The following is a 21,552-nucleotide window of genomic DNA, read 5'->3' as shown; positions in this document are numbered from 1 at the left end:
ATTCAGGCATAGAATTAGAATCCCAGAGTTAGAATAAACCTTAAAAATTAGTCCGTTCCATGGGTCGTTTGGTGCCTCAGTCAGTTAAGTATCGGACTTTGGCTCAGGTAATGATCTCATGGCTTGTGGGTTTGAGCCCTGCGTCAGGCTCTGTGCTGACAGCTCAGAGCTGGGAGCCAGCTTTGGATTCTCTGTCTCTGTCTCTCTCTCTGTCCCTCCCCTGCTCGCACTCTGTCTCTCTCTCTCTCTCTCAAAAATAAATAAACATTAAAAAAAAGGAGTTAGTCTATTCCTCATCCCTCCCTGCATCTCTTATTTAAATTTCCTCTTCTTCATTCCTGCTAAGTGGTATCTTATTCCTTCTTCAGGTTTTTCTGATTGTAAGAAAGGTCTTCTCTGTATGGAACCAAAATCTGCTTCATTTTGGCCTCGGCCTGTTAATTCCTGAAAGCCTGATGTCTTGCCATACAAATACAAAAAGCATTTAGCCCTGCTCCCAAAACAGCTTCCAAATCAGATAAAATGTGCATAATGGGCTTGCAGAACTGATGAAGAGCCACTCGAATTTGTTACACATGTTGTACATCTAAAGATGTCACTTACGAGAATTTGTTTTCTGTCTTGCTTTCTGTGAGCAGCAATGTCTCCCCTGCAGGGCACCACAGTGTTGCCAATAGCCACCACTACACAGAATGTCCTTCCTGTGTACTCAAGGCTTACCACGGAATAAATGGGACCTTGAATAGGACATCTATGTTATAAACTGGACTCCATGCTCTGGGTTGAATGATAATGTATTTAGTTTAAGGCTGAACCCCTAGGACCTAGCTCAGTGCTGTAAAAATCACATGCATTCATTAAATCTTCACTGAGTCAATGAGTACACTTTGTATTTGAAGTGAAAACACTATCTTTCAGGGGGCCAAGGTTAGGCACTGAAATCACTGATGTGGCTACAAGAAAGCAATATTTTGGATTACATTTCCTGAAGCTTCTCACCTGTTGAGCAAAGAACCAACATAGAAGGGCTATTGTATAGCTTCAAGGAGAGAGTGAGCATTAGGAACTTAGCACAGAGCCCATGGTAAACTGTCAAAGCACTCCAGATATTACTGATTTGCTACTTTTTTATAATCATGAGAGTGCCCAACCCCCTGCTTATAAAATTGGGCCTGTAATAAATATTGGTTATGGATGATCATTTTAATGATGCTGATAGTGATGATAGTGTGATGGGCAAGTTCATCACTTAGAGATTTGGCTCCACTCACTAATAGTGCTTATATCTAGTGAATCACCTCAAGGTGAAGCTCTTCAGTATGACAGGATGACTGACAAATGAGTAAGAGTGATGTCACCGCATCAGTGGAAGACACTTCTAAAAGAGACATATGCTCCATAAAAGAAGCATTGTGTGCTGTATGTACATGTGTATGTAAATAGAGGGGAAGTTGAAGTTTAAGAATGGAAAGGGAAAAAAAGAAAGACAGAGAAGGATTTTTACCTCTTCTAATAAAGACATTATCTTGTGACAGCCTTAGAGTACTTGCCACAAAGAATCAGTCTACCTGAGTGGTTGGCAGTGAATTGAAAATCCGTTGAGATTAATTTTCTGATTACCAATCCTTTTCATTTATCAAAAACTCTCTCTCTCTCTCTGATGTTTACAAGGAAAGAAACAGGAATAGGAGGGGGAAAATATGCATTTGGAGAGCTTTGTAGTATATGGAGTAGTTGAATCTTCTGGGTGGAGAGGGAGCTGTCATTGTATTAGTCTAGCACATTCTAGTATTCAGCCTACTGATGGGGGACTCAAGTCCCAGATGATCAGGATTAAACAAAGAGGATGTGCTTCTAAAATGTTGGGTATCCATCCTACCATGCTTTCTCTCAACCCTGTGTGAGCAGCCTCAACTTTTAAATTAACAAATAGGGGGCGCCTGGGTGGCTCAGTCGGTTGAGCGGCCAACTTCGGCTCAAGTCATGATCTCGCGGTCCGTGGGTTCAAGCCCCGCGTCAGGCTCTGTGCTGACAGTTCAGAGCCTGGAGCCTGTTTCAGATTCTGTGTCTCCCTCTCTCTGACCCTCCCCTGTTCATGCTCTGTCTCTCCCTGTCTCAAAAATAAAATAAAACATTTTTAAAAAATTAAAAAATAAATTAACAAATAGAGTAAAATATTGGAAATTCTTTGCCTTCAAGAAGAAATCTTTTAGATAGTAGTAAAGCAATATATATACATATATATATATACATATATATATATACATATATATATATATATATATATATAAATGGGGCAGAAGGAGTGCGTGCTGGTTGTTGGGTTTCAGTGAAAAGAAAATCCAGGTATATAGCCACTGACTAGTAAATGGGCAACACCCCAGATGTGTCACTCAGCAGGGCCTGCGACATAGGGCTAAACAAAGCTGCGTGGTCTAAATTGACTGTGGAGAGAGGGTCAGGGGCCTGTGGCACATATTAGAATCCACCTGAGGCTGAGAAGAAACTCATTTCTCTCTACTACTCTACCTATTTTCATAACACTTTAAGGAAAGCTCTTTAAAATATATGTTGTTGGGTGTTAACATATGTATCTCTGAAAAGAAAAGGAGGGTTTAAAAAGTTTGGAAAATACTAGAAAAGTTAACACATTTCTTTGCTGCAGAACTCAAAAACCTTTAATATAAATCCCTCTTGATGGCTTTCTAAGAAAAAGGGTTAGTAGGGTGGGCTTTCAAAACTTGTTTGACTACAGAGTGCTTTACTTCCAGGAGCTGCTCTCAGAGCTAGTGTGCTACACTGCATGTTCCAGAATGCTGCTCGAAAGCATTAATCACCCAATTCAAAGGACATTCAGTGATGTCTGATCATGCACCATTCTCTTAGCTGACCAGTCACATCTGGCTTGGTTCCAGGACCTCTTTGACTGATGCTTGTGTAGGGAGCCACCTGCTAGCCCATTTCTTGGTGTGGCCTAGTTCCATAGTGTTGCCCCCTTCAGAGGATTTGTTTTCCAGAATTTTGTCTTAGATGTTGTGGGGGATTTGTTCTTATTGATAAAACCAACAAAAAAGGCTAGATGTGTATATGTGGTTTTTTGTGTGTTAAATTGTGATTTCTAAAACACCAGGCCCTGGATCCTATAAGTTGTATAGCTATTCAGGAAGTCATGGAATAAGAGGTTTGATGTGGTGAGATGGAGCAGTGTACCAGGAGTCAGGGAATCTAGCTGGATCCACATCTCAATTGCTTCCTGAATTGGGGAATGTCGTTTTAAGACCTATGGGCCTCTGTTTCCTCTGCTAAACATTGAATCACTGGAGTAGAAGAGGAATGACATACGTGTAACACATTAGCCACTCCTACCTCCTCCTACACCCAGGGAAGACATTGCTAAGTGATCAATAGTCCCACTAAATACAGAAATAGCCTCAGGTACCTTTGTAACACCACATTCCCAACAATCACTCTGAACTAAGAGCAGGATAAAAGGTGCTGCCATTTTTATACTTGATGAACTAAGAATCAAAGATCTGAGATAACTGCTATCAGCGGCATATACCTCATGAGAAAAGCAAAGTGTCAAGAAGAGGTAAGCACCCCTCCGTTAATAAAGGAATGCTGTGGGCATAAGGTTGATGTGCTCTCACTACCCAGTGGTATTTGGAGAAGGGCCACTTGGATCATGTGACTGATTCACAACTTGGACAATTGGGAATTGACTTACAAGCAGAATGGATATTGGTAATTCTAAAGGAGTTGGGGAAGAAGGAATTGGGACCCAGGGGGCTGACCCCAAGCTATGGACAACCTCTTATTGCTTCATCCGTGCACGTGGACAGCTATTATGAGGAAGGCAGAGGCACGCCTTGGCGAGTCCACCTTCACAGTGTGCTGGCAGGTGAGCATGTTGGACTTGGGATGCGTACACAGCACCCTGTAGATGAGTTTCTTTTCACTATTTCAAACATCAATTAATAAGAAAACTAAGGCTCTCCAGCCTTGGGTGACCTTTCTGGAGGACTCCACAGCTGTGACAGAGATGAGAAGGTGGGAACATCCTGTTAATAAGCAACATCTGAGTGAAGTGCAAATTGCTTTGCACTTGTGTGGGATTAGCCTCCAAGCTCCTGGATGAGGAGGATCTGACATTGGCCACAACTTGGAGTGACCTGCAATCCAACACCTTCCCACTCCCAATCCTGCAGGCCCTGCCTGCTTTTAGAAGGCAGGAGTGAATTTTGTGAGGCAGTTTCTGATTGCTTGATATTTATGTGCCAGCTTACAGCTGGAGTGGGAGGTAGAAGGCAACTGATTTAGGATTGAAAAACACCATTTATGGGGTGCCTGGGTGATTCAGTCGGTTAAGTGTCCGACTTCAGCTCAGGTCACGATCTCGCGGTCCATGAGTTAGAGTCCCGCCTCCGGCTCTGGGCTGATGGCTCGGAGCCTGGAGCCTGCTTCCGATTCTGTGTCTCCCTGTCTCTCTGCCCCACCTCCGTTCATGCTCTGTCTCTGTCTCAAAATAAATAAATAAATAAATAAATAAATAAATAAATAAACGTAAAAAAAAAAAAGAAAAACACCATTTATGTTATAGAATCTTCTTTTTTTAATTAATTAATTTTGATGGGGGAGGGGCAGAGATCCAGAGAGAGAGAGAATCTTGAACTGGCTCTGCACTGTCAGCATGGAGCCCGATGCAGGGCTCAAACCAACGAACTGATCATGACCTGAGCCAAAATCAAGAGTTGGATGCTTAACCGACTGAGCCACCCCAGCACCCCTGTTATAGAATCTTCTTATGTCCTCTTGGCTTAGAGCATTCAGTTTTCTCCTGAGTTATTCTAAAGGGGCTCTAGCTAAGTGAAGGAAACCTGAAGAATAAAATACAGAAGAAGGGAGAAGAGAAAGTTTGAAGACTGAGAAAGGTGCACTGGATACTCAACAGTCACACTAAAAAGACTTTAGGGTCTGTCACCCAGCTGAAGGTGTTAAAGATTGTTTTCTTCTCAAAGAGCATTTGGAGTATTGAGTGTTGGGAAGGGTACTACTTAAAATCACTGTAGTCAGAGGGTACCTAAATAGATGTGTTCTCTTTAAGAGAGATGCCATGTGCCAGGAAAGAGGTTTAGGGGAAATCCCAAGTGGCTCTATCATTTAATAGCTGGTGACTTTGGGCAAGTTAACTTCTTTAACCCTAAGTTTCCTCATATGTAAAATAGTGGTAGTGGTAATATGTGGTTGTTGGGGTGACTAAGTGGAATAATATATGTGAAGGGGTTAGGACAATGCCTGGTGCATACTAAGTTCTCAATAAATGTCCTTTATGATCCATTGTTGAACATGATTGGGGAATACAATATTGTGGCTAAAGAAGAAGTTACCACATGAATCCCATATAGATTACCACTTTTCGAGGTCCTAAAAGATCATAGAATTCACTCATCATGAGCCACCAGACTGGACAACATTCCATCTCCCCTTGGGGGATGAAAGGCTCTTCCAGGTTTTGCGGTATCTCGGGCCATTTTTAAGGGCATACCTGAATCAGTCAGAGTTTCAGCCAAAAAATATGTTTATAAAGGAAACATTTATAGCTGTGTCAGCAAAGTTAGAGGGATTAGCAAGAGATGCTGAGATGCTCAAAGACTGGCAGTAGTGAAAAACTACCACTAGGCTTACTGGGCAGGCAGAAGTAGTAGTGTTACCAGAACCCAGTGAGAGCTAGAGCCTTTCAGGAAGCATTTCTAGGGGAGGGACATAGTCACTGCCAAAATTGCAACATGAGGCAGGGAGGGGGCAAGCAAAACATACCAACCTCTCTTTCCTCCCACTTTATGATCTCCTACTTGTGCATCCCTTCGGCTGAAGGAGGCAGAGTGCAGAAAAAAAACCAAATGAATCAACCCATGCAGGCCAGTTTCTTGGGGCACAGAGCAGAGCAGAAAGATCTGGAGATGCAAAGGAGAATAACCACCACACTCACTAACTCTTGCTTTACAAATTGGGAGCACACCATTAATGGAGTACTCAGTTGGACAAGACATCTGAATAAACCAACTCATAATGTGGTTATTTCATTCAGTCTTCATGTCCTATAGCAAAATGAGCAGTAGTCAAAATGGCACTTCCACAAAAGCAGAAATGTACCAGTATACAAAGTCTGATCCAGGAGCTGGGGTGTGGCACTCAGAATAGATCCCACAATACTTTGTTTCCTGGTCTCTGTGTACCTTGGGGCTGAGTCATAACAGTTGGTAATATAATATTACTGGTTTTCAAACTTAACTGTGGACATTGGTTAAGATTTTTAAACTACTAGGTAGTTTAGCCATACCATAGAATGGGTAGCTCATAAACAATATGAGTTTATTTCTCACAGTTCTGGAGGCTAGGAAGTTTAGCTCAAGGAAGTCTGAGATCAAGGTACTGGTAAGTTCATTGCCTAGTGAGAGTCCTCTTTCTGGTTCAGAGACTGCCAGCTTCTCACTACCTCCTCACATGGTGGAAGAGGAAAGGGAGCTCTCCAGGATCTCTTTTATAAAGCCACTAATCCTATTCATGAGGGCTCCACTCTCATTGAATTTAAAATTCAATTCCTCAGGCCCACTAGCCACATTTCAAGTGCTCAGTAGCCATATCTGGCTGGTGGCTACCATATTGGGCAGTGCAAATTTAAAACATTTCCATCATAATGGAAATTTCTATTGTATAGCACTGGTACAATGACAAAACCCCTAAGCTAAGTGGGCTGGGGCTCAAGACAATGAGACATGGAGTAGAAAGCAGGAAACTAAGCCACACAAACTGGGCACTCATGTTGAGGAAAAGGAATAGCTGTAGAGGACACAGAGGCATTCAGTACAGGAAGACATATTTGAGCCCCTTGCCAGTATGCTGATTTAGTCAGCATTGACTCTGGCTCTGTATGGATGGAGCCAGCAGCCTAGAGGGGCTAGAGAGGGCCAAAAAGGAATAGGAAGAACCAGAACCCATCATTGTGACACTAAAGACCTCTACGAAGGTGCTTATAGGTTGATGCTCATTTTATTTACTTCTGAGCCACACTCCTGGGCAAGGTGATGTCCACTCTGAACAATACAAGCCTAGAGCTATGTCAGGTGACAAAGGACTGTCTAGCTCTAGTTCTCTAGCAGGCTCAGCTCCACGGCCCCCAAAATAGAACCTAGCTGGCACAAGAGCACAAGAGGTCCTGTTACATGAGAGCCAGGCTAAGCGTATAGCCAGGCTAAGATGCCAGGAGGGTTCAATGGATCAGTAGTGAGAGAGACGCTTGTAATCCTGAACTACTTACTCAGTTTAATCTAGAGCATTTGAAGGTTTTACCATGTGGTGGGTGAAGAGTGCCTTTTTGGAGATAAATCCGTGAAAAAAAGCCAGAATGGATATTTCTTGAGAGAGGTAGAACGGTGTATTTGTTTCCTAGGTAACAAAGTACCACAGATTGGGGTAAACAACAGAAGTTTATTCTCTAACAGTTTGGGAGGTTGGAAGTCCAAGATCAAAGTGTTGCCAGAGTTTGTTCCTCCTGAGGGCAATAGGGAGAATCTTTTCCATGCCTGGCTCTTGGCTCCTGGCTCCTGGGGTTTGCTGGCAACCTTTGATGTTGCTTAGATTCTCCAGTCTCTTCCTTCATGTTCACAGGATATCTCCATGTATGTTTGTCTGTGTCCAAATTTATTCTTTTATAAAAGACCAGTTGTATTAGATCAGGGTTTACCCTAATCTAGTACGACCTCCTCCTCATTTAACAAATTTCTTCTATAACAACCCTATTCCAAATAAGGTCACATTCTGAGGTACTGACGATTAAGACTTCAACATATGAATTTTGAGGGGTATTATTCAACCCATAACAAATGGTACAGAAGAAAGAACATATATTTTGGAGTCAGACAGACTGGGTTTGAACCTTGCTTTTGCCACTGCTTTTCCAATGCAGTTTGATATTATTATCTGCACAATAAGGATGATATATTTAACAGATTCATTTGTAAAGTGATAAATCTGTGGTAAAATGAAGCACTTTTATGTATCACCAGTTAAGAAAAGATGCTTCCAATTAAACAATGGCATATCATCAATTATAACATGCCACTCTAGTTTAAATATGCTAAATTGTGAAATAAAATTATGTTTCAAAATCAATGAAGGTAAAGACTAAAGATGACATATAGAGTGCCTTCTGTGGAAAGATAAGAAGGTATACAATAAAAGTGCATCACTTTTGTACCTCATCCCTTCCTTTGCCTGAGTGGAAAAGTTATTATCACCATTGGTCATCACCCAACTTGCCATCCACTTCAAGACCGAATAAAATAATTTACTGGGCAGGGGTCAAAAGGATTCTCTAAGGAGGTGGCTTTTGGGAAGGGTGTTACTCCCACAAAATTTTTATGATTGCTTCAAATAGGTGTCTTCCAGCATTTCTTTCTGGAGGACCCCACTATTTATTCCTTTGTTGGCTAACAATTACATTCATGCAGACGGTTCTGAGAACCAGAGAGCCTCAGAGAAGTTTCTGTTTTTTTAGTTGAGGGTGAAGGTTGGATTACTAGGGGACACCACTAGCTTTAGGGCATGTGTAAGTCTGCGTTGATCAGGACTCATGTCTCCAATGTCAGATAGGTAGCATCCAGCGATGTCACCCCCTCAGTGACAACTCCAAACACCTCTCCACATTTCCAAGTGCCTCCAGGAAAGTGAGTATTATCCCCAATGAGAAACCCTAAGCTAAATGAACGTGTCCAGGTGGGAGGTCAGCTTCTGCCTGGTATTTTACGATAGAGGGAAGCAAAAGCTGCCAAATAAGTAAGATATCAAGCATATCTTCAGTTTTAGAAACTGATGAGCAGGCACCCCCCATCCATGCGGTAACCAGGAATGATGCGACCCCAGAATGTAGACATATCTTAAAAAATGGTACCAGTAAACTCAAGTTTCTACATGTGACTCTTTATATAACCAGTAAAATGTTGAAGAGTTCTAGTCCTATCAAAGTAGAGAATATACTTAAACTGAAAATAAAAGCCACATCTCACAGCATCATCCTATCATCTCTGTTGAATGCTTTGTGTTTGTTGCAGCTATAGGGCAAGCCACCAGTGCTGCAGCCAGTCACTTGAAATCAGCAGCCACTAGCAGCTGAAATCCTGAAATTGAATAACACTATTTCTCATGGCTCAGTGATTTATTTTTATTACCTAAAATTTATGTGGTTTAATACATCCCCTTGGTAGTTATGTGGTTTGAAAAAAGATAATAAATCCTTTCTTTTCTTCCAACCCTCACTAAGTAAATATTGAGGAAATATTTAAGGAATATCAGTTTGAAGGAAAAATTTATTATAAGCTTGCCAGAGTTGGGGTGGAAGGAATCCTTGCGTCTCTCTCTGGCTCATGATGTCTTTCTTCACCAGTACCTGTTATCTTTGGGATAAGGGCCTGTACTCCTCCAGAAACCTTAGACCACTCAATGACTGGCATTAGTTTTGTCTCCTGGCTTTACCTTCCCCCCACTAATATCATCACACTGCTTAGCCCTCGCATCCCTCACCTCTTTTCCAGCCCTTGGAAGCCCAAGGGAGCAGACAGCCATTCTGTGCATAGTCTTGAACTATTTCATGATGACATTGTTCCCTACACAATCCAGTCCCTATGGATGATGTTCAGGGCTCCCATTATACCTTTAATATGCCCAGTGGATAAACCAAGCTGCAGAGGCACAACCACAATGTCACTCACTGAATTTCCCTACCACCTCCACATTTTACATTTGTCGTCTGGAGTGTGCATTACTCTGAGCAACATGGTTTAGGTGGAAAAACTTCAAGTTTGCATGACTGTATAACATAAAGGTAAAACACACAGACCCAGGAGCTTGACTACCTAGGTTCAAATCCTACCTTTTGCAAGCTGTGTGAAATTGGGAAAGTTATAGAGTCTCTCTACCTCTTGGTAAGAGGGGATAATAACAATACTTACTTCATAATGTTCTCATAAGGATGAAAAAAGAGTGCCTGTCAAATGATTTCAACAGATATTTCATCAAAGAAGATATATAGATGGCAGAGTCTCCTGAGTGGCTCAGTCGGTTAAGTGTCCAACTTTGGCTCAGGTCATGATCTCACTGTCCATGGGTTTGAGCCCTGTATCGGACTCTGTGCTGACACCTTGGAGCCTGGAGCCTGCTACAGATTCTGTATCTCTCCTCTCTCTGCCCCTCCCTCACTCACACTCTCTCTCTCTCTCTCAAAGATATATAAACATTAAAAAATTTTAAGAAGGATAAATAGATGGCAAATAAGCATATAAAAAGATGTTGATCATTAGTTATTATGAATGTGCAAATTTACATCACAATGAGATACCACTGCATACCTATTAAAATGTTTTAAATTAAACATACACCGGGGTGCCTGGGTGGCTCGGTCGGTTAAGCGTCCGACTTTGGCTCGGGTCATGATCTCGTGGTCCGTGAGTTCGAGCCCCACATCGGGCTCTGTGCTGACAGCTCAGAGCCTGGAGCCTGTTTCAGATTCTGTGTCTCCCTCTCTGTCTGCCCCTCCCCTGTTCATGCTCTGTCTCTCTCTGTCTCAAAAATAAATAAACGTTAAAAAAAATTTTTTTAAATAAATAGATAAATTAAACATACACCTATTTCAATACTATGTATTTACCCAAAAGAAGAAATATATGTCCATACAAATGCTTGTACATGAATAAGTAAGGCAGTATAATAGCCAAACTGGAAACAATCCAATTGGACATCAGTGGAATATTACTCAGCAATAAAAAAGATGAACTATTGATGTACATAATAATAAATCTCAGAATAATTATACTGAATGAAAGAATAAGACAAAAAAGACTATATACTATAATATAAGCTTATCGAGGATACAAACTGATCTATCATAACAGACAGCAGATAGCAGTAGTTTCTTGGGAATGGGTAGGGGGAGAGATGGGAGGAAAGAGTTATGGAGGGGCATGAGGACACTTGAAGGGGTAATGGCTATGTTCACTATCTTGATTGTGGTCATGGTTTCACAAGTATGTACATATATCAGAACTTATTGAATTGCACAATTTAAATAGATGTGATTTATTATATGTCAACTGAACCTGAGTAATGCATTTTTAAAGTACCTTTGGAGTGCCTGGGTGGCTTAGTCAGTTAAGTGTCCAACTTCACTCAAGTCATAGTCTCATGGTTTGTGAGTTCGAGCCTCACATCAGGCTCTCTGCTCTCAGCAAAACCTGCTTCAGATCCTCTGTCCCCCTTTCTCTCTGCCCCTCCCCTGTTTGTGCTCTGTATCTCCCAAAAATAAAAGAAATTTAAAAAAAAAATTTAAAAAAGTAGATACCTTGACACAACATGCCTTTTATAACTATTAACTATTATACACTTCAACGTTATACTGAAAAATGTTTTAGATGAAAATTTTTTTAATGTTTATTTATTCTGTGTGTGTGTGAGAGAGAGAGAGAGAGGCAGAGAGAGAGGGAGAGAGAGAACCCCAAGCAGGCTCCATGCTCAGCATAGAGCCTGATGCAAAGCTCGATCCTACAAACTGTGAGATCATGACCTGAGCCAAGATCAAGTGTTGGACACTCAATCAACTGAGCCACCCAGGCACCCCTAGATGAAATATTTAAAAGAGCATCTCAGCAAAAGCAGTACTTGATCATTGATTCTATTGCCATCATACCATAACCTAGCCACATTTTTCATTTCTTTCAAGGAATTCTCATGAGGAAACTTGAATTAAGGAAAATAGTCCAGGCTTTGAGGTCCAAAGGCATGATTTCAGGTGCTCATTCTATCATCCAGTACCATGTGCTGGTATTTGTCCTTGACTTTTCTCATTTTTGAGATAGTACAAAGTTACATCACATGATTGCTATAAGAATCAAAAAACTGGATGTAAGCATGTTCTGCAAATCATAAAGCAACATGAATATATCAGTAGTTATAACTAGGGAGGAAAGGAGATAAGCAGAATTTTTGAAGACTGGATAACAGGACCAGCAAGATTAAAATAAACCTTGACCAGAAAAAATCTCACACAAGAGCAAGGGATAGACTCTACATCTCCGTAATTTCCTTACTCTGATATTACCACATCAGAATTGACTGTGACACTTTTAAAACTGCAGATTTCTAGGTTCCACCCTATACTTGCTTAGTCAAAATCACCAATGGTAGAGAATAGGAACCAGAGTTTAAAAAAAAAAAAAAGGCTGCCTGGTTGATTCTAACTCAGCTGGTAGCACCAATCAGTGGATGGTCTTTTGGAAAACAGTCACCTTGATCTAGATGCCTTTCAATGAGCAACATGAGCTATCCTAGGCTCTATTGCTCAGATTAAGCCTCACTTCAGTCTCCAGAAAAGGTAATGCATCTCCCTTAATGACTATGAATGGAGAAAGTTTTGAAACATCTTCTAAATATGCATTTAGTATTGCAACCTCTTCCTCTACCTCATCCTCCTTCTTTTCCTGAGCTCCTCTATGCTTTTAGGATTCTTACTGGCTCTGAGATTGTCTTTGGAAATTATCTGTATTGGTAATACAATTGTGTATTTCTTAGTTTCTTTCCAACCAATCATTTCCCTCAAAAAAACAAGTCATTCCATGTTGCATGTTGGCAGCTTGCCTTGGATAGACTGTCTGAAGTGTGTGTCTTGATGCCAACATGAACTTTATATCTACGTGGAATCACCATATGAAGATCAAGAAGTGAGAAGAAAAGCAGCAGGATCAGTGCACATTAGCCCTTTGTGCCATCTGGGGTGGTTAAAGCAGAGGAACAAAGATTAGAACTGGGTGGAATTTCCAGCCTCCTATCTCTTATCATCTCAACCTGCCTAGGACTCTATTCTTCCATCCACAAGGAGAGAAGATTCCTTTTCTGTGTCTTGAGGATGTCAAATCCACCTATAAGCTAGTTCTTGGGGATTATTTCAAAATTCTCTATCAAAAGGCACCACATGAATGTAATGAAAATTCTTATGTGGCTCATTATTCTGTGAATTTGGACCAGACATTGCAAAAACACCTCTAGGGCTCAGACAAGGAAACTCACTTAGGGAGAATAGCTTGGAAACTGGAGAGTGAGTGCCCCATCTGAATGAGGCAGTCCCCAATTGTTGCCATGTAAATGTGGCCCCAGGGTGGCAGACATTCTGATTTTTTTCCAAAGATGGCGGGGGTGGGGGGGGGAGGGAAGTGGGGAGGGAAGAAGAAAAATAGTCCCTTCTATGGACTATTCTATTTTATCTGTAATTGCCTTTTATGTTGCCAAATTAAGGGAATAGTACTTTTATAAAAAATATTTTTAAAGCTTTTTATTTATTTATTTTGAGAGAGAAAGAAGTGCGAGTTGGAGAGGGACAGAAAGAGAGGGAGAGAGAATCCCAAGCAGGTTCTGCACTGTCAGCACAGGGCTCGATGTAGGGCTTGATGTAGGGCTCAAACCCACGAACCGTGAGATCATGATGTGAGCTGAAGTCAGATGCTTAACCAACTAAGCCACCCAGGCACCCCAAGGGAAAAGTAATTTTAAATGGGACTAATAAAACAGTTCCCAAGTCAGCTTGAACTTGCAGACTGCTTGTTTGTGACCTCTGACTTACACTATTATTCAAAACAGTGATTTCTTAACAACTGAAAAAAAATATGCCAGTACAGTAAATCCTGGTACCGATACAATCAGCCAATGACATATTCAGTCCTGTCCTGCAGAATGAACATTATATAAAAATCTAAAATCCAGCTCAAATAGAAACTGAGCTTTAAGCAGAAGACAGAATAGTCAAATAACCATTGGTCTGCCTAGTCAACAATAGGTTGGGATTTGGTTTCCTATCTGTTGGACAGGGACATGACCAGAATCACATTCTCCTTCTCACAACCTGGATTGTCCATCCCATCAAGAAGAGCAGGTGAGGGGCGCCTGGGTGGCTCAGTCAGTTAAGCGGCTGGCTTCGGCTCAGGTCATGATCTCACGGTCCGTGAGTTCGAGCCCCGCATCCGGCTCTGTGCTGACAGCTCAGAGCCTGGAGCCTGTTTCAGATTCTGTGTCTCCCTCTCTCTCTGCCCCTCCCCTGTTCATGCTCTGTCTCTCTCTGTCTCAAATATAAATAAATGTTAAAAAAGAAAAAAGAAAAAAAAAGAAGAGCAGGTGATGTTCCTTATAGGACAACTCTCTCACACACAGGGCCCAGAGGGAGGGCTGGAGCCAGGGTCAAAATACTGAATGCAAGAATGTCAAGGGAGGCTGCAGCAAGTATTGAATTTTTTCTTTGCCTGATAACATGTATGTGCGTGATACAGTCAAACACCACCTTCCCTTCACTTTTTTTCTTTGAGAGACTATTTCCCTGTACCGTAATAAAAGTGCAGGAAATGGTTTCCCCAATTTGTACTAATGAATGACACTTGGGAAGTATCCAATAGACCATGTTTCTATTTGAAAGCTGAAAGTACATGTAGGCTCCCATTGATCTGTAAAATATGAGTAATGGATATTTTCAGTTGAGAAATACTGTAAGATCTTGGGTTAACTGTAATTTGGTCCTTTAAGACTTCCCAGGATATAAATGGTATTGTAAATGGTATTTTTATATGTGATGGGCATAAAAGAAAAGAACCTTAGTGGTAAGGGTACCAGCAAAAACAGCATACCCGGAGAGTTTCATCTAAAGTGTTAAAATCTTTTCAGAGGGACTCTTTCTAGGGACATGGGCAAGTATAAGGGAGCCAACTAAGGATGGTGAGGCTCACTGGGGATAGCAACAGCAGAAAGTCATTAACACCCCTTAGTCTGAAGGGTCAAGACAGGGAGGGGTGATTGTGTTACCAGAACCCTGCAAAAGCTCCCTCTGTGGAAGGGAGTCTACTAGCAGAATCTCTGTGTGCAGAGGCATGGTGTGCTGCCAGCACCTCTCTATCCTCCCACCCTCTGATCTCCTGCCAAGTCTTGCCTTTGGATGACTCAAAGCAGAACCTACAGGGTAATAGAGCCCAATCAATTCCACCCATAGAGGTCAACGTCCAGGGGCAAGAGTAGGGTGGACAGTGGCAAATACAGATCTGGGAGAGGGGGAAAATAAGGAGTTATTATCACAGAAGGCAAGGGGAATCATAACTCACGGAATGTTAGAGCAAGAAGAGGCTTTTCATCTTCAAATCCTCACTTTGTTGATGAGGAAACTAAGGCCCAGGGAATTAAAATGACTGAGTAACCATTATAAACCCAATAAAGGTATACTTGAGACCAAAGGCAGTCATCTTCATATCCATTCTCATGGCCTTCCCACTTCATTATTCTAGGACTCAGGAGTTATAAAACTAATGTTAGGGTAGGATTAGTTAAAATGGGGTACCTGCATGGTCATTTGCCATTATTGTGCCCATCAGACTTCACTGATCTCTTACAGATTTCTTTCCTCCTGAGCCCAAATGTGCCTTCAGACTCTTTCTCATCCTAAGGCTCCAGGAAGCCACCAATAATTGATCCATCTTGTTGCCGTATTACACCCAACAGTATAGCATGCTCTAATCTTTAAATACAAAGCTTCAGATTATGCTAATAAGATTTCCCTCCTTGACACATGGCTCATTCTCTGATGGTGCTTCCTTGTGTGCTTTCAAACTGCTTCACTCTGGTGACTTGATGGAGGGCATTTATGTTTTGGAAGAAGGAGAATCACCATAAGATTATTTCACCTAAAGGGTAATAATAAAAAGCCCTAATCCCTGGTATTTTTTCTCTTCTCTCCTTGCAGGTTGACAGAACAGAGGTGATTCGCACCTGCATAAACCCGGTGTATTCAAAACTGTTCACTGTGGACTTTTACTTTGAAGAGGTGCAGCGCCTGCGGTTTGAAGTTCATGACATCAGCAGCAACCATAATGGGCTGAAGGAGGCCGACTTCCTGGGTGGCATGGAGTGCACGCTCGGCCAGGTGGGTCCACAGAGGGCCCTTCCCACTCCTTGCCTCCTTGGGGCCTCTCTTCCTCCCCTTTTTCCTGTCTCCTCTGCTTTATTTCTCCCTTTGATTTTATTTTCCTTTTACACGTAGCATTTTAGGAGTTCCCATTCACTACAATACCCATTATAGTTAACTTTATATTTACATAGGGACGATGCAGCGAATATGTGAAGACTTACTTATTTTGCAAAATTAACTATTTTCTCTTTTGAATTCCTTCATTCCGTCAGTTATTTCACAACTATTTACTGGGCACTTTCTACACTCTGATTGTGTGTGCTATATATAGTCTTATGCTTTACATTATAAATTTCCATCTTCCAACTCAACTATGAGAACCCCGATGCAGGGAGTACTGCTCATGTACATGTATTCCAAGCTTTTGGTGCCAAAATAGCCCAAGAAAGGGGATAAATAGCTTTTGGTGCATGAATAAATGCTTTTACTTAATCCTCACAATTATGTGAAATAAACATTATTATATCCATTTATAAATGAGAAAACTAAGACTCAGAGCAGTTAGGCCTAAAGCCTCACACTGATAAGTGGCAGAACTAAAACTCCAACCAGGTTGGTCTCACCATAAACTCCGTAACTTTACATCAGGACACTTTTACTTTTCCCTTCCCTACTGCCATGCCCAGAACTTTAGTAGGTTCTGAGGGGAGGTCTAAATGAAGAAATAGCCCTTGTGTGGTGGAAGTGGACATTCTAATTGGAGAAGGCACACTACATACACCTAAAAGTAATTCATGATGCAGCTTAAGCCATAATGAGACAAAATATCCTGGGCTATATTCATAGGGTTGTAGGCCTTCAGGAAGGGAGAGCTTTCTGCTTGGTAGAATCACAGAAGGCATTGTGGATTCAAACATTGAAAAAATATAGTCCATAGATGGAAGAAGGAGGAGGAAGACCTTTCAAGTAAGAAATCAATACAAACAAGGCCTAGAGGTCAGAACAACCAGGTCAGGGGTAAGGGCAGAGGAGACCCAGTTTCACTGAATCAAGCTCAGATGCTGATTTACTACAAAACTAGTGAAGCTTGAACTTCAGAGCCCCTCACTTGGGTAAACTGCTTCCAAGGCTCTGTGTGACATTTTTATTTGTAGTCATGTACTTTTTTCTGAAAGGATTCCAAATTATATAAACCTCAACCCTCACAAAACCTGCATCGATCCCATGCAGAGGCAAGGGTGTGGTTTACGGTTTAGTAAGGAAGATTCTGCCTGGCAAAGAGGTGACGAGCCTGCATGTTTATTTGTTTTTACCATGCCTCATGCCACTTATCACTAATATCTCCATTGTGAGCACTGAGTGACAAAATAAATAATGTCCTAAGATACCTTTTTCAGCAAATATAGTGATTACTTTCATAAAATTGTTCCTTGTTCCTTTAATGAAAGCCAAAAACCCAATGTAGATGAAGGCAGAGAAGGACTCTGGGGTATTCTCCATAAATATAATCTCTCTCATGACTTTTGAAAAGAATTGATGGTAGATAGTTCCAGAGTCTTGCCAGGTACAATGCCTAATAAGTAGTAGGCATTGAATGAATGAATGAATGAATGAATGAATGAATGATTTCAGGTAGAATTCTGTAATGTATAAATAAAATACAATGATTTAAATGGCATATATTATAGATATAAATGAGCCACTCCAAGATTCTCTCTGAGATTATGGACATCCCCTCATGTATAAAAGTTAGATTCTTCCTTAAGAAACAAATGTAGATCCATGTAGGAGTCATGTGAATCAAAGATCTTTTTCATCCCAAGATTTAATCATTTTGTCCGTGTGAATAACCCTCAAACTTACATCTTTAGTCTCTCACAACCCTCATCTTTCCAGCAGCCAGTAAGTCCTTGACCCTCCACTCTGTGTCAGCGGTGTAGTGTTGAGCTAAAAACATTGTCCCTACACTCAAGCAGCTCACAGTCTAGCTGGGAATAAAGATGGGAAGCAAGTAATTAATTAAATTATGCAAATAATGAATTAAGTTACAACCATTATAATTATTGCAAAGGAGAAGTATTAGAAGAGGAGAGCAAAACTGAGAGAATGGTGTCAGGTGGAGAGGAGATCAAAGAAGGATTCCAAGGGGAAGTGACATTTACACCGAGACTTAAAGGGAGAGTAAGCGGATCAGGTGAGAAGAAAGAGGAAACATGTTCCAAGCAGATGAGAAAACTATATACAAAGCCTCTGGATTCAGGAAGAAGTTTGGCATATGGTACATAGTAGCTTCATTTGGGTTTCCCACAAAGCTAACTCTGAGATATGAAGTCAAAGGAGGTGAAGGAGATGCCATAGCAGAGTGAAAAAGTGAGACAGGAAAAGGAAGGCAGCCTGTAAGAGTGTTGTCAAGCCATCCACCACTGTGGCCAACGGGAGCTTAATTCTGCTGGGGAAATTCTGGAAGCCAGTGTAGAACAGATACCACTGAGTTATCTCATCCCATAGGTGAGAAACGGGAGCATTTATATTCTTGGGAATATATATATATATATGTATAGTTCATCAGTTATTGAGGGCTTTTTCCAGGGTGGGAACATCCATCCTCCAGTATTTCTGGCTTATTTCACAGGCAGCAAAACAGGTTCCAAAGATCCCAAGAAGCTTACAAGCAAAGAAATGCAGGTGCTGGTGGTCAGAAGTCAATGGTGTGCACTGAAGTCATAGAGCCTGAGTATATGAGCAGGGCATCATATCAGCTGTCTACCCAAAAGCCAGTCGCTCCACCCTTTAAGCCATCAGGTCCTGATCATTTTCTACCATGTGGCTGTGCGGACAATAGCCCTATCCCTAGCTCAAGGGCGAATGCTGAGTATTATCAGCCAATCATATGAACCCTGTTCCCTTTTGCCAGAGATTGGTTTAGGGGTGGGCTGGTGGCCAGTTCTAATCAACACATGACAGTTTTTTCTTGGAAAGGTTTTTTAGCCTAACGAGAGAGAGAGAGAGAGAGAGGGAGAGAGAGAGAGAAGGAGAGACACCCAACACCCACATATGAAGAAAGAAGTCTCTGCCTGTCATTCTTGGAACTACTGCAGCCACTTTGTAGCAGGGATGAGGATGAGAGGACCCCTAAGGGGAAGTCAGAGCCAAGACAGGTGGAGGCACTGGCTGAAATTCTGTACGTGGAGCCCACCTTGTCTGTGGACTCCTTATTATAAGATAATAAAGTTTCCTGGGATGGGATGTTCCATTCCTTGAGCTGAAAGCATCATGATTGATATAGAGTGTATCAATGAAAGCATATCAGTGGAAGATGGATGGACTTTCTAGAGTGGGGTGAATAAAGGGAAATGGGGGGGAGTGCATTGCTTTAAGTTTTTAATCTCTCAAGATGAGGAATATCTAGAAGCGAGCACTGAGGATAAGATTACAAATAGTAGTTTCTAGTTATATCTTGAGACTTGAAAGAGCTTCCATACTGACCATTTGACCCTCTTAACAAGTTTGGGAGGACAAGTGTTACCACCTGCATTTTAAAAATTTTTTTAACATTTATTTATTTTTGAGACAGAGAGAGACAGAGCATGAACGGGGGAGGGTCAGAGAGAGAGGGAGACACAGAATCTGAAACGGGCTCCAGGCTCTGAGCAGTCAGCACAGAGCCCGATGCGGGGCTCGAACTCACATACGCGAGATTGTGACCTGAGCCGAAGTCGGACGCTTAACCGACTGAGCCACCCAGGCGCCCCACCACCTGCATTTTATAGCTGAGAAAACTGAGGATCAGAAAGGTTCAGTGTCCTGGCAGAGCCAACACCAGAAGCCAGGAGCTTTTGGTCCCTAATCTGAAAGCTCTTTCTTCTGCCATTTAGGGAAGGATAGTGTGGAGAGGCCGCATGCTGAGATCTCTTTTAACATCATGGCTTAGATGAAACAAATGAGCAGCAAGTCAAACTTGTTCAGTGTAGCCTTAAGCCATGCTCCCCAAGCCATACTGCTTTCCTGCACCGCAACCCCACACATAACCCCCTCCCCGGGGACAGGCTAGCCTCTCTGGGTATCTTGTATGTTCACAGACAACCACCCTTTTATATTATCAGCCATGTGATAGGTACAATTGACCTTTCCATACTTTTGGGGTGGGCACTAATTGACTGAAATCAATCAGGATATCCCATTTTTGTGGCCACAGTGATTAGTTCATTGAAAGTATGTAACGAATCAGAGATAGTGAAACGTAAAAACATATTTGCTAGAGCCTTGTGAGAAAGAAAAGATGATGCTGTGAGGTCTGGAAGTGATACCCTTCAAGGGGAGAACATTGAGCTGCTGTGGGAAGAAAAGGAAGGGTGATAACATGATAAAATGTGGATGAAAAGGAAAGAGCCTGGCACCTTAAAGGGAAGAAAAGAGAGAAATCAGGTCATATTATTTGCATGCTAGATAGTGTCCTGTCTGCAGCCAGTCCTTCCTAGGAATTTTGGTCAACAGCTTCACTTTGTCATTTAAATCATTGTGGGATAATTCTTTTTGCCACTTGCAACATGGAGTTCTAACTAATTAAGTCATATTCTATAGAACACCTTCTCCAAGCCACAGTGACCTTTCCAGACTCCAAGATCCTGTAACCCGTCTCCATCTCATTCATTTAGTAACTCGTTCTTCACTGCCTCCAGAAGTTCCTTTTTCTCAGTTCATTAAAATAATTTCTCTCTCAATTAACATTTTTATACATACTATCTAGCCCTCCAGCTAGTTTGCAAGTTTCTTAGGGCAGAGGCCATAATCAATACTTCCTTTTTGTGTCTAATGCAACACCGTGCTTTATATATCACATATGCTTAAGCCACATTTACTGATTAATTTTGAAAATTTTAAATAAGTATGAACTTTTATTTTAACATGGTAAGTTTCGTTCAGTCACATATTTGTTATTTCAACAAGCATTAGCAAGTGCCCCAGATACACCAACTTGTCTCTTGAAGGTGCTAGAGACACAAAGATGAAAAAAGAGAGAGGCTCAGCCCCAAAAGTGCTTAAAATTAGCTGGGAAATTATTAAAATTATTAAATAAGTAACTAAAATGCATGTTATTTAGTGCTGCAACAGGATATTTTCCAGGGGCAACAGGGGAAAGACTTACCTTTGCCTACAGGGAACCAGGGAGGTCTCATAAGAAAAATGATTTTGGGGGCACCTGAGTGGCTCAGTTGGTTGAACGTCTGGCTTCGGCTCAGGTCATGATCTCCCAGTTGGTGGGTTTGAGCCCCGCGTCAGGCTCTGTGCTGATGGCTCAGAGACTGGAGCCTGCTTTGGATTCTGTGTCTCCCTCTCTCTGCCCCTCCCCCACTCACACTCTGTCTCTCAGAAATGAATAAATGTTTAAAAATTAAAAAAAAAAAGAAGAAAAATGATTTTGGACCTGAATCTCACAGGATGAGTAGGAATTCACAAGCAGATAGAAGAAATAAGGACTCTCTGGGCAAAATGACCAGGACACAAAGGCACAGCAGCACAAGAATAACAGAGAACTCTAAGGGATTCAACATGGCTGGATAGTCAAAGGT

General features: G+C 41.6%; 1 protein-coding gene across 2 annotated transcripts in view; it reads left to right on the top strand.

Annotated features, from left to right (window-relative positions):
• The window catches only part of CPNE4 (copine 4), a 507,119-nt gene that overhangs the window by 325,892 nt on the left and 159,675 nt on the right, over nucleotides 1-21,552 (top strand). For both annotated transcript variants that reach the window (XM_058729893.1, XM_058729894.1), the window contains exon 3: nucleotides 15,818-15,997. In XM_058729893.1, coding sequence (XP_058585876.1) covers nucleotides 15,818-15,997 — 180 coding nt within the window. The remainder of the gene's footprint in view (nucleotides 1-15,817; nucleotides 15,998-21,552) is intronic.

The sequence above is a fragment of the Neofelis nebulosa genome, chromosome 5 (genome assembly GCF_028018385.1).
Source record: "Neofelis nebulosa isolate mNeoNeb1 chromosome 5, mNeoNeb1.pri, whole genome shotgun sequence".
NCBI classification, from domain to species: domain Eukaryota; kingdom Metazoa; phylum Chordata; class Mammalia; order Carnivora; family Felidae; genus Neofelis; species Neofelis nebulosa.
Note: the sequence above shows the minus strand (reverse complement) of the source record. Positions and strands in the feature narration are given on the sequence as shown.